Source organism: Adelges cooleyi, unplaced genomic scaffold, assembly GCF_023614345.1.
Source record: "Adelges cooleyi isolate 19-005CV unplaced genomic scaffold, UGA_ACOO_1.1 ACOO_flye_CR_arks_rails_tigmint_CR_PRNA_24, whole genome shotgun sequence".
NCBI classification, from domain to species: domain Eukaryota; kingdom Metazoa; phylum Arthropoda; class Insecta; order Hemiptera; family Adelgidae; genus Adelges; species Adelges cooleyi.
The window spans coordinates 82,583-97,066 of NW_026095904.1; the positions used below are offsets into that span (position 1 = coordinate 82,583).

A 14,484-nucleotide genomic window follows, 5' to 3' on the forward strand; every position below is an offset into this window, starting at 1 on the left:
TCATACTTAATCGATTCATACACTGTTGGGAACATACAGTTATATCACAAAAATCCGGAAAACTTAAACCGATGAACGTGAAAATTAATTTATTACTAACCCCAAATAAATTAACCATACTTCTATTTTCTAAATCTATATCATAAGAACTATAATCCTGCCTTATAGTATTCAAGACAACCTCATCTTCTGAGTACAATTGAGACCTATCTATTCCCTGATCGAATATCGAATTCTCCTTATAAGTCTCTAGTATATCGGCTACATGGTGGAATAAATATACATTAAAAGATCTTAAAAATATTATGGTTTGTTCGGTATCATGGCTATCGTTAGGGCAACACATTTTATTTTATAAAGTATAGTTAAAAATTATTATTATATTTTAAAATATATAACATACGATATTATAACTCTTGAATCTTCTGAGTATGTGTTGTAAATCAACGCCTTGGTACGCCAACGGTAGCGAACTGAAATAATATATTGTTGTGTAAATTTTTGAGATGAAAATAAAATATATTGTTGTTATAAATATTTTTACTTACTGAAAATAATTTGAACTGTTGCGATTAATAAAACAAAATTGTATTGAACTAAATTTAAAAATTTTGTTTACAAAGGCATCAGGACAAATGATGTTCTGCAAACTAATCGGGTTGTATTTATAGCCTACGAATAGGTGAAAATCTAACCCTTCTTGTTTAATTAATAAATGTTTATGTATAAAGATTTGCTTAAAATTGTATACCTAAACAATTTTTAATCAGATTATTTTACACTATACAATGTGACACAAAAATTCTATCATATATTATACATGATTAATACATTACAAATTAATTAAATTTAAAATAGTTTACCCTGTATATTATTTTTTAATTGACTAATACATAGATATGTGTTAAATAATATAAATAAAATTATCCCACGCACTTGCAAATGAACAAAAAAATTACACGTGCGAGGAAAATATAAATTAAGTCACGTATATTACAATTTTTTTCTATCAATAATCTTATAGTTTAATGATTTCATAAAACTCACATACAAAGGACTTCATCACATTACAATAATACTGGTAAGCTTACATTATATACATACAATACAATATTATAATATTTGGATATACACGTGCAAAGTTACTACGCAGTTTAAGTCATGTATGTATAGATTTTTTTTATCAATATTATTGTACTTGGGGTTGTGATAAAACATACAATGGTCCTCAACACTGATTAACTCTGGTAAGCATATACTAAATATATATATGCAGTACAGTGTTATAATATTTTGGTTGCTAACGCAAAAATAAATCCGAGAGTTCCATATTATCATTGTGTTAAAATTATTTTTACAGCAAACTGATTTGTGATAATATTTGTACCCTACCACTGTGATAACAAACATTCCACTCAAATCTTACACGAATATTATATTATAATAACATATGACTGTTTACATTTTAAAATTATTGTCGCTCGATACCAACTCGTGTGCATTTTTTTTTTTACCCCCACGCTTGATTTTTTATACAGTTACTGTGGCATAATTTATATATATATATATGATAAGCTGAATAACAACCGACGTCGACATAATATACATAATATTACATTGTATATTGTATAATATTTTGATATCCATCAAAGAGGCCACCGAGGGTTGTAGTATATTAAACTAGACGTTTGTTTACATTTAAAAATGAATGTCAATCGCGGCCGCCGCCCGCGCGTGGTAATTTATTTAACCGTGGTGACGTCACACATACCCCATACTTACAATTAACCATACATTAAATTGATAAGCCCGTGGATGTTCCAGACACCCGTCCAAATCATGGTAAAGTGAGGAAAAGTAAGGATATATTGAGTATAGACGTTGTAAAAACTGAATATTTATTGGTATCCGATCGATTCCGTTGACAAACACAATTTTAGGCCAAAACAAATCTCTTGAATCCAATCCAATGTGAACGTGTGTCAGAGAATCGATATAAAACACAGAAGTATCGATTAAATAATCAGACGGATGATGTTGCTGCTTCTGGTGACTTGCCATCTTGCACAAGTGTCGTAGACTAATGGTCTACATTTTGTACACGTTTATCATCATCATAAATGTCCCCACTTGTAATTTTACTTAATTCCTCTTGAAGTTCACTGTAAATACTTTTAACGATTGAGCATGCGCACGGACCATCGATTTGATCCCATCCTGAGGAATTACAAATACATTTTGGGTATTGTTCATCTTTATTTGATATTGATCCATATTGCTGAGCCAAGTTTTTCAAAATAGCGTATTTTTTAGACATTTTAGACACTCTTTTGAACATAACACGATCTGTACGTATTAAAAATAATCTCTCCAGTTGTTTATCGATTTTCCGAACCAGGTCCATCTTGATTCAGAACTCACACTAAACTGATGTTTATGTCGACAACAAATATCAACTATATCAAAGATGACCGACACGTATAATAATTTTTTTAACCGTGGTGACGTCACACATACCCCATACTTACAATTAACCATACATTAAATTGATAAGCCCGTGGATGTTCCAGACACCGGGCGAGGACAGGGCGCCGTCACACCGTACCCGTCGAGGTGGGGGTACGGTATAGGTGAACTGTGCAAACATGTTGTTATGGTGTGGTACGGCACTGACCTAGGTCAAATATGCACACATGGACGGGGTGCCGAAGGGAGGGAGTAAGACACTGCCCTAGGTTCAAACTGTATACGATAACATGGCCATAATGATCGGAGAGGAGGGGTATTCTACTGACCTAGGTCAAAAGTGCATGCAATAACTTTGTTGCTGGGGACGGAGTGGAGGGGGGTGTCACTGACCTAGGTTACCAATGCAGGACGGTCTGTGCCGAATGGAATGTGATGACGTCATTAAATGCATCAAATTTTAAAATTACATGGTGGGGGGGGGGGTAGAGGGGAGGGGGGTCACTGACCTGGGTCAAAAGTGCAGGCCGATTCTGTCTAGAATGGAATGTGATGACGTCATCAAATGCATCAAATTTTGATGACGTAGGCACATTCCATTGTAGACAGAACCGGCATTCTATACTCTACTAACGATGTTTATAAACCGGGTCTACGATTTCTGGAAGTAGACAATTCAAGTAAAAACTAAAAAATAAAAAATTGTAATTTATTATAACCTATGTATATTGTAATTTGTACATACTACGTACAGTATAATATTACTTACAATTTTAATTTTTCAACCATATTTGACATCCAAAAATCGTGGTCGTAATAAATTTCTTGGACTGATGTCCATTGTGGAGTATAAATCATAAAATAACATTTTTTTTTTTTTGTTACATGAAGTTGCCCCTGGACTTGGTAAAAATAATCATGCGTTTTTTTTAGTATTAGCTTACCACTACCAATTGTACAGTATTTTATCTATGGAATATTACACAACTATTAGATTAATTTCTTTCCTATCATAATAACTATTATAATTAAGTTACTAACTTTACAACTCTCTACAGCTTCAAACATATTTAATGAATCTTTCGCTGCATACGGTGCTTTAATTTCGATAATAGAATTATCATCAATAATACCATCTAAATAAGGTTATTGAAAAATTAACGTTTCTATTAATTTGTAACGACTTAATTTTTTTTAATTTAATAAACGAGTCGACTAACCTGGACTTGCAGCAAGGTATGGGTACTCCTCGTCTATAAATAAACCACAGGGTTTAACTGAGAGACCATACATACCTTCAAAAAAGTTTTTGGCAGTATCTTCCATGTCTCTACCATACTGAACCGATCTATACATATATATAAGTATAAACTTGTATTAAATTATGTTTATTTAAAAATTGTATATTTTATTTATAACTTACTTGCAAGTGAAATTGGAGTATAAAATAGAATAAATTGTATTTTTGCAACTTGTACTTGGACGCATCTTACAAATCCGACCGAAATTGCTAGAAGTAAGTCTCGACAATCTTTCACATCTCCATGCATCACTAGCTGCTTGATCTCTAGTTTCGTTTTCTATCCTTACTCGATCAACATTACTTAGTGTTCTAAAATAATGAAATAAATCAAAATATCTTAACTGCAGTTAATAATGAATATAAAAATAATTGGATTGTAAATTACTTAATAAATATATCCATTTCATAAATTAATTCTTTGCTGTTGATACTTTTTATATTTTCTAACTCATCAACATTTCCATAATGCTCATCAGCTGTAGAACTTATCTTTGCCTTTTTCGATGGAATTTTCTTTTGAGTTTTTCTCCTCTTTTGACATAAATTTCGTTTTTCTAAAATTCGACGCAAATACGTTTTTCCAACATTTCCTAATACATTAACATAGAAAGGCATCGATAGGTGCAAAATTAAAAGTTGAAAATTGTTTTAATATTATCAATACCTGGACTAGTTTGTGTCACATGTTTTTTAATTGTCCTTAGGTATTCTTTAGAGTTGAAACTTACTACTGCTGCATGAACTCTAGTGGAATAAGAACTCTTTTGTGAAAAGTTTATACGCTTACCGCCCAAAAATTTGTTTATGACGCTATTAAATTGTTCGCAAATGTTATTGTCTACGTCAAGTATCAAACTATTTGCATTTTTTGATAAACGCGATACAATAGAATCAATTTCTCTAGATATGGCTTTATACTTTTCAGCCACAATCAAATTTTGACAAACGTTATTTTTTTCTTTACAGAAATAAGATGAACACTTGTCGTGTATATTAAAGATTCGATGGTTTGGCGCGTTAGTAATGTCAAATCTAAGAGCTAAAATACAATCAAAAATAAATATTTTTAAAATTAAGTAAATGGTAGTATATAGATTTTGGTTCGGTTAGTATTACACACTAGTAGTTGTATATACAACTAGAACTATAAAAGTATTTTACTTGAGTGTCTTTTTACAAGACTTAGAATACATTTTTTGATATAATCATTAACTAACAAGTCTACGGCCTGTTAGGTCGGTTGGACAACTCTTGCTCTACTAGAGACAAGAGTTGCCACCCTGAGGAAGTGGTTATGGTGCGGTGGTTTCCCGTTGCCTTCCGCACCAGTCGGGTGGCCATTTCTTTCTCCAGACGGTTGCCCGCCCAGCTAGAGAAACGGCCAGCGACCGAGAGATTCTTCTAACCACGGCTAATGCGTAGAAACTCTGCCGCGATAACCCTCTCGGCCACGACGCCCAACAAAATAATTTTTACCTGATATCTTTTGAGGTAGTGGTTTATTTTCAAGTTTTTGAAATTTAACAGCACTAGTTATATCAGTTCTCAATCTAAGAATATTATCGGATATTTTTTTCCGGATGTCAATAGGAAAATCCGTTCTTTTACTTAAAGCCATCATTTTTTTAGAATAATTCCTGAGTAGGTGATTTCTGCACTCAATCTTTTCCACTCTCAATGATTGACCGTATGGAAGTATTTCATTTAAACGTTTCGTTACACTACTATCTCCATCGCCTAATTGTAACATAAAATACCTATGTTTTATTAATTGTTGTTACTTGATATTTTCATAAAAAAAACCATTTAAAAAAAATATATGTACCAATCAGTTTAGCAAATTTAATACCATGCATTTGAATACTTAAATTAAACCCCTCAGCAATTCCATCAGCCTCAATACTCGTTGCTCCCTTTTTCCAATTTAAAAAACATAAATGTTTAGGTACTTCAATTTTTTTGTGAGACGCTCTTTCACATGTTACGCAGTATCGATTTCGGATACCAACAAATAAAACTTTTTTAGTGTTGTAACCAATTATACTCGCCTAAAATAAATATTTGTATAAATAAAATCATTTTTATTTTAATTACGCTTAGAACCATACTACTCCGGATAGTGCGTCATATTTAGTATTGTAACTTCTTTTTGACCACTGGGCGTCTGCTACAACAGTGATTAAGGGAATGTTATCCTTATCCACGTTACCAGCTTCTAATGCCAATCGTTTTTCTTCCTCTCCGGCTTTTTCCATCTCAGTATATGCTGTATTTTTAATTTCAGATTGTAAAATACTTTGTAACGAACTATATGTATTAGAAGACATCGATGGTACTTCTAATCCAGCGAAAAACTCGGATAATTGTGTATAACCAATTCCTAAGCAAAACATATAAGATATTGCGCGACAAAGTCAGCAAACTCCACTTTTTATAAAAATTTAAGTTTATAAACATTTTTATAGGATTTTTTACGCTGAATTTACTGGTTATATTAGTTTTCATTTCAAATAAATTTCTGCCAATATAAAGCAATCTAACAGAGATTACAATACGTTTTTTGAAAATTACAAGAAACCACTGTGTGGCTGTGATTGTGTTGGACGGCCGTAGGTCTAAAAACAAATCGTTATCTAGGGCTTTTACAGTTTCTAGATCTTTCGATTTCATCGATAAACACGTAGTTCCGATCGTCAACCACACAAACTCCGTATGCCAAAACCAGTTCACCGCCGACCGTATTCTCGTTCATTCTGTTGTCCGCGTTTGCATATTTTTATAATTTATTATTGTGTATTTTACTACCGTTATTGTTATTATTATTGTGTATTTTTACTACCATTATTATTATTGTAAATAATAACTATCTTCGATTTATTATTATTATTAAATAAATCAACCATAGAGATTGCCGAATTTGCCGCGCAATGCCCCATATAAAGGTACAGACATTTTAACACCGATAATTATATTTGAATAAAAGTTAAAATAATTTAGGACTACAGTTGTTCTAAAACAAATCTTCTTCTACTACTAAAGGCCTTTTTTTTCTGCCTCGTCGTTGCAGGAGAGTTAGCCGTACCAGTACTTTTCTCTCTTCAGACGGTTGCCCACCCTAGAACAAATAGCCAGCGACCGAGATTTGACCCACGGCTAGTGCGTAGAATAATTGTTTCAAATTTACTCGAATAATTCCCTACTCTAATCAACATTTATATAAGATATTATAACACACTTGGTGTATTGCTTTTAAAACTTACCAATAGCAATAGTACTATTTACAGCAGCTTTATTAATAGACCAGTTACTTTTGGGGACATTTTTAGAAGAACTAATTTTTTGTTCTAAATTACACATTTTGCATTTGAAAATAAATTCAGAATATAAACCCGAGCGAATTTCAGAAACAAAATCCATATTTATAAAATTGCAATCAAATCCACCAATGTGCTTGGTATTTTGTATTTGGAAAAAAATATGGGACATATCAACAATTCTCTGCCCATGTATTTCATTGGATGTTATCCTGGAATAATATCATAATACACATTAACTTGTACAGTTTAAATTGTTTAATACTGTTCAAAAATCAAAATTAATCCATTATACATACATTAAAGAAGAACTATTAATTTCAGATTCACGGACAGTTGTTAGCTCATGTGATACACTTTCATCAATATTTGTCATAATATCATTTTCAATATAATCTAATGTATTTATGCCAGTAATACTAATTTCGCTTGATGTCATTACATTAATTCTATCATTAAAACAAAAGTATATACAAATAACTAAAATATTCAAAAATACATGTAAAATCATCAGCCTACCTTGGAATGAATGATGTCGAATTATTCGGCAAATCGGTCAATCGTGTTTCATTAGAACTTTACATATATAAATATAAATAAGAATTTAAATTATTTTTGTTGTTATATTTGTAATTTTAAATAACTAAAAATGTTCAGACATCTTATTATCATACAAAGTGGCGGCGCCAGAACTTTTGCATTAGGTGATTTAAAAGATTAAATACATTATATTACAATATTTTTGTATACTTAATGGGTCAAGTGGAGTAATTATAAACTAATGGGGCAAATGTAAATGCAATTTTGTTTATTGAAAGAACCAACAGTGTTAGTATTTTATTTAATTATGTGTTTTATTGTTAATTACATTATTAAACAAAACTACATTTACATTTGCCCGTCGTTTACAATTACCTCACTTGACTCTAAGTGGGATTATGGTTCATTTTAAAATCATAAAAATTATTGTTCTAGTTATGAATTGGTAATAAATTTATTTTAATTTAGAGTGGGCTTTAGGGTAGGCCCGGGTCCATCCTAGCGTCGCCATTGAGTCCTAGTATATTAATAAGTTCTAATAAAGTGCACATCTACCTTGATCCAAATTCGTCTACATTATAAAATATATTTTTTGACGGGCCCGGCATAGAACCATCAGCTCCTAATAGGGAAGGTGCTCCTGACCCTGCCTTATTATAGGGATGATTTTCATCATTCAGCGTAATTTGGGTCATACTAAATAATAACAATTATTTTATTTTTATTTTTAATTAAATTATTTATCAACTACTTCAAGTGCTAATAAAAAAGCTACTACTAACTTTGAAGTTGCAGTAGCATCCAAATTAGAAGTCTCTTGTTGGATGTCTAAAGATACACCTGATAACCTATTGATTCAATAATATTTTTGTATTAGTTTCTCAAGCAAAAAATAAATAAATATCATTCTGTAAACAATCACTTACTTTTTTTTATCGCGGGCTGCCTTTAATTTTTGAGCCACATTTTTTTTTGAAGAAGGTTTTCTAGAACTAAATGGAAGGTTCTTTTTCGAATGGTCCATTTTTTACACAAATTTTGATTATACAAAATAATTTGAATTAAAAATTATAAAAATTAGAATTATAACAATTATTTTTAAATAATAATTATAATTACAATTGAAAAATTGACTATAAAACACACAACACAATTGGAAAAATAAAAATGTAGCTTCTTTGTGCAACGAAAATATAGTATTTCCCTAGTATAGACATATGTCTACAATATTTACAAAATAATATGATTAGTTAAAATTAGATTATCTGTTGTTATCCGGCGAATTATGGTGGTCACCGCCGGGCGCCAACGTTATCGCCGCTGCCGCCGCCGGACCGTGGCTACGACAGTCGGCATACCGATTGTAGAGCATTAGAACATTTTTGCAAAATTATGCACTAATATATACGGACATATTATATTCTGTATAAATAAAATGAAAAGCCAATACAGTGGAGTTGGGACAAAGTGGATACGGAGCATATTGCGCCTGTCATAGGCGTATTTTGGGTGGGTGTCCACGGTGTCTAGATACCCCATGGCTAAAAAAAATGTATTTCACATAACACATTTTTTATTAAATATACAACAAATGAATACATTTCTTCTTATAATTAAATCACTTATTTAACAAATAACAATACAAAGACAAAGACATTCAATAAGTTTTATATAACTTTACAATAAAACTTTCAAAAATATATTTTTTCAATTTATGATTGGCCTCGGCAATCGGCACCAATGATCATTTGCAAAACCCGTAATAGTAGAGACCGACGATGTACTGCAAGAACTAAATAAAACAAATTACTTCTGGGGTTTATAGTTTTATTTTAATTTAATTTTGTTATAAAACAGAATACGAAGAATATATTATAATTAAAATATATTTTGATTAAAAATATTTAATTTATAAATTATAATTATAAAAAAATTATATTATAAATATTTATGTTAGATAAGTAAGTTTTTAGTGTTCGGCATTGAATAAGAGGTGGGTGTCTTAGATTAAGAGTGAAAAACAATCTATACGAAAAATACGAATATAGAAATTACGGACACTGGGTAGTACAAAAAAGAAATGGACACCCCCCAAAATGTTGTTCAAAATACGTCACAGGTCTATATAAATTGTTGCATCTGCAAATTTCCTGTTGATTAATTCACACGTAGCAACTTTTAAATTTTCAATTTTGGTCTTGGAAGGGAAGGGGGCACATATTGTATTACAATGTTTCGGTTTTTCGGAGAGGCATTTGAACATTTTTCCGATTTTTTATCACAGTGTGCAATAACCCCCCCCCCCGTTCCCCTAAATAACTTTTTAAATTCCAATTTTTACAAATTATAATTTACTACACTTGATACCTTTTTCACACTAGTGAGTTAGCGACTGGCTTATTGAGCTAGTTATCTATAGAATTATAAACATAAAAAAGCAAATATTAAATAACGGTATCGTTGTGCAAGTAAAATATAATATTTGTGTTATTGAAAATTTATTGTTAAAAATTGGGTTATCTGTTTTTACTTCAGGTAATAATATAATTGCGGTGTCACCGTCGACGTTATCGCTGTCGCCGCGCTACGGCAGTCAGCCCAAAACCGGTTTTCCGAACGTATAAAGATATGTAGTAAATTAGCCGCTAGGCGCGCCAGCTCTCGGCGTAATAATTATTATAAAAATTCAAAAAACATCCTTTCGCACTTCAAATAGTACTCGTACGCTTTTGGCGGTAGAAAATCGTTTATAGTACCATATGAAAGATCAGAACTTTTTCTACGTGCCTATAGAGAGTTTTTTTCGATAACTTTATTTACAATGGTTCTATAAACGTTTGAAAAAAGTAAAAATTCTTATTGAAATAACTATAAGTAAACAATTTTTTTTTGGAAATATGGCTCTATACGCACATAGTAGACATTCCAGGCTTTCTTTAGGTATCCTTAAATTTATTCTACGATCAATAGTTTCTGAGTACTATTTGAAGTCCGAAGCGGTGTTTTAGTACTCGAAATATTTGACTGCGACGTCCTCTTAAGAGGACTTTATGGAGGCGGTTGCAATTACAAGTTAGTTGCACATTATTAGAGTTTTTTTTTTAATTTTACCATTTTTAATCATATTTTTTTTAATTTTATACCACAGACATACAAATCCAGAAAGCTTTTGATGTTAACGATGATTCATTTGGAAATAATATTTATATAATAATAATATACCATAATTGTTTGGCTGTGTTTGCTCAATTGTCAAAACGATTTACAAAAATAAATATCATAGCTTCTATTTAACCGTTCAGGTTAGCTCGAACATTTTTTTATTTTTTTTATTTTAGATGGGCTGGTGAATGTAATAAACAGAATTGTTACACAACGAATGCCAATGGGCTGTAATAATTATATAATAATAAAAATAACGCTTGACAGTGGACAAAATATTTGAAATTAATATAAAAATTCATTTACAGCTAATTTTTATTAAATCTAATCTCATCGATTTGTATAATGTTAATTTCAGAGGAAATGTGTAATCGCCTTTATATATTTACATACCTTTAGTGCTGCACAGAGAAACATATTATGAACAAAGTTGGTAACTGTTAAAGGAAAATGTGTAAATTCAATTCAATTTTTTTCATTTTAGAATCCATACATTTTCTGGTATTATTGCAAAAGCACATACCTGATGAAATGTGTAACTACAAAATTCAAAATCTTTAAGCGTTGTCAAATCACTTTCTAGTTTCAAGTTACTTATTGTTTTCTCACTTCTTTTGACAATATTTGAGTTTATTTAAGCACTGTTTGAAATATTATTCAAATGTTGCTATGGGAATAATTTTATGTTAACACGATATTTTGCATTTATTAATTGGTCAAAATTATCTCAGTTTTAGAGTGACCGTTTGGGGTGAAGTGAACAGACCTAGTTTCCATTAAGTCATCGAAAAAAAAAAAATTACAATACAAAGATTATACCACAAAGACCTACAGTAGTGGTACCAACCTAACATAGAACATAATGTATGTAGACCTCAAGAAGACACTCAAAGAACTTGTTGTTCCTGACAAAATAGTTTTTGACTTGGACAGAACCGTTTTGTTATAAAGGTGAATAGATTTTACTAGAAATTTCAAAATAATCTAAAATCTTAGAATTAAGTGCACGGGTAAATCAAACGCGTTAGTAATTATACTCACATTTTAATCTAATAAAAATATATAGTATAGTTGCAATAAATTGCCTACATCTAACTCCTTAATTCTCTTAATGGGATTTGCATGCGGTCTTTTTTTTAAGGAGTTTTGTATAGGCAATAATTAGTAATAAAAAAAAAAAATTTCAATAAGGTGTTAATTTTATTGCTGATCTCTTTGTATGTTGTTTATTTTCCCTTTCTAAGGTCGCTCTGATTACTTTTGACCATTTATGTTTGATTTTGTTGGAGCCGTTGAATATGGCTATTTCTTTAAAAGTTTTTGTTTCATTTTTGAGCATAGAATTACTTACTAATCAAAAAACCATACTGTTAAATGCAGCCATTTTGTGTTGCCAGCAGTTTAGTTTTGGGTTATTCAGTATACATACCTGAAGGTGTTTGTAACATTGGTAGTTTCCCATGTTTTTCAGCTATGAGAGGGTACAAAGAATTTCTATTATTTTTTTGTAAAAGGCATCGCGGCTCGATAAAACTTACCAAGTCAAATATAACAAAAAACGTTTTAATATCAATAAAAAAAAATATATATATATATTATTTAAAAAAATAAATTATTTATATACACAAAACTTAACTTAATATTATTATCTAATCCTTTGTTGTGCTTAAGAAAATAGAGATCCGAATGTTTGGACCGCGTCGTTTGATCGTCGATCGAGACACGTCAGCAGGTCGACACGGTTAACAACGATTCAGTTATATGTGCAAGACTTGGGCTGATATACATTTTTCAACTGACCACTTGCCGTCGTCGGGCGGAGCTACCCGAACGTTGCCGTACGTTCCGGACAAGTGTTGCTTTTGCGAATTGTGCTTGACCAGTTGGCCGACGTTGACGACCAAACATCCTTCGATCACCTGAAAGAAAAACATCAGATTGTCAGAGTGGAAAAAAAAAAAAATATACATATAGACAACGTACGGCCGCCGCCGCTCGAAAACAGTGCGGATACGATTCGGTGTACAATGTATCGTAGGAGTTTTTTCTAAAACAACTATAGTATTAAAACTAATGGTTTTATCTATTTTTTTAATATCAAACATCTTGAATAGAATAAAAAAATGTACAACAATGATTTTTTAAAATTACAAATTTTCCATTTTTAAAATGCTTTCTTATGGAAAAAAAAGTCAGCGCGTTGTCACCACTGCAGCGCTAAGAGACCTGGTGTACGGTGTCTATACTAAAAAAAAATTGGTCATTTTTGGATATAATATTTAATTTAGCACTACTTTGTACACTGTAGCAAAGGAAATTTTGAATGTAGACAATTGTAAATGACTTGTCGTCCTTCGATAGTCAAATAATGAAGATTTTTGTTATTAAAAATAATCATTCTAATTGTATGAAATATTCTTTAGACATAGTATATTACCAATAAACGTTGACAAACCAAGTAAATATCATAAATCCTTTCCATTAGAAGGGGTGGAATCTTTTTTTTTTTTTTCGCTATGTTTTTAGGTATAGTTTTAGGGCCAGAATGGGGCTATAAGATTTATTTTAATTAAGTAAAAAATGAGATAGTTACACTTTGACCAAAGTCAATTTTTAGGTTGTGTGAGTGAATCTCAATTACAGTTATTTGAAATTTTTTTTGGGTTTTCCTTAATAAACCAAATTTTTTATTTTTGGCCAAATAAAGTACCTGTTGGGCACGATTTCTGATCTAAAGAGTTGTTACACAAAGAAATTGGTTTAGCGTTTTAAAAAGTATCGTAGGCCCTTCTGTAAGTGGAAACTCCAAATTTCTTTTGAAACCGTTAAAATAGTACTAAAATTTACATTATGTTATAACAGAAAATTTCTATTTGTTTATAATTGTCTTGGTCTTACGATGTAAAGCTACGACAAGTGTGGCTTACTCGTATGAAGGTACGCAGTTGTGAACTCATCAGTATAACGTGCGGAGTGTTTCGTTTCAAAGAACAATGCTCCAGCCAAAGCAGTTGATCGACGGGCACCGTAGGGCTGGCCGTGTATGACGGATGCAAACTGCGTTGCCACACCAGTTGTTTGCACAGTTTCGTGAACAGTTCTTCGCTGTAAAAAATTAATAGGAACAAAAAATGTAAATAATATCTTTAATTAACTCTGTCCGAGTACCTCCCTCCCCTCTGGGAGGAGGCCTCTCTTCACTTTTTCAATTTGCCCTTTGTAAAGTGTTTGTAAAAAAAGGATTTTTGTTGGCTACATTTCTCCTGCGACAGATCTACATACGTATCTCTAACTCAACAGATTTTGGAGAACATTTGATTGATAAGAAATAACTATTTTTATTAAAAAAAAACCATGTTATGACGTAACTATTTGACGTTTAAATTGTATTTAAAATCAACAAGTTGTTTGTTGTATTTCTTATAAACGGTTAAATTTATTTAATTATATTTTAGTATTGCTTTATCATATCGGCTTGTTACTTAATGGATTATGAAATAATTGAAAATATATAGATAGAAAATATATAGATTGTACGATTGGGCTTAATCGAATTTGGCACTTAAAGCACAACAACATATTAATGTACAGGATTTAAAAATAAACCATAACTCGGTTCTTCGTACTCAACCTAGTGCTCCGATCGTACAGCGTTTTGTTTTTTTTTTTTCGAGTTACGACCAAAGTCAATCGAAATGT

General features: G+C 31.3%; 1 protein-coding gene across 7 annotated transcripts in view; it reads right to left on the minus strand.

Moving 5' to 3' along the window:
* Positions 1-14,484, minus strand: part of LOC126836312 (DNA polymerase alpha subunit B-like) — a 129,766-nt gene that overhangs the window by 69,043 nt on the left and 46,239 nt on the right. Inside the window, exons 10-11 of one of the 7 annotated variants that reach the window (XM_050569540.1) lie at positions 13,713-13,890; positions 12,333-12,704 (exon numbers count right to left, since the gene is read on the minus strand). The exons of 5 other annotated variants lie outside the window; for them this stretch is intronic. In XM_050569540.1, coding sequence (XP_050425497.1) covers positions 12,543-12,704; positions 13,713-13,890 — 340 coding nt within the window. In that variant the 3' untranslated portion in view covers positions 12,333-12,542. Of the gene's footprint in view, positions 1-12,332; positions 12,705-13,712; positions 13,891-14,484 lie in introns of those variants that run through there. One more of the 7 variants, XM_050569544.1, reaches the window with a different exon arrangement.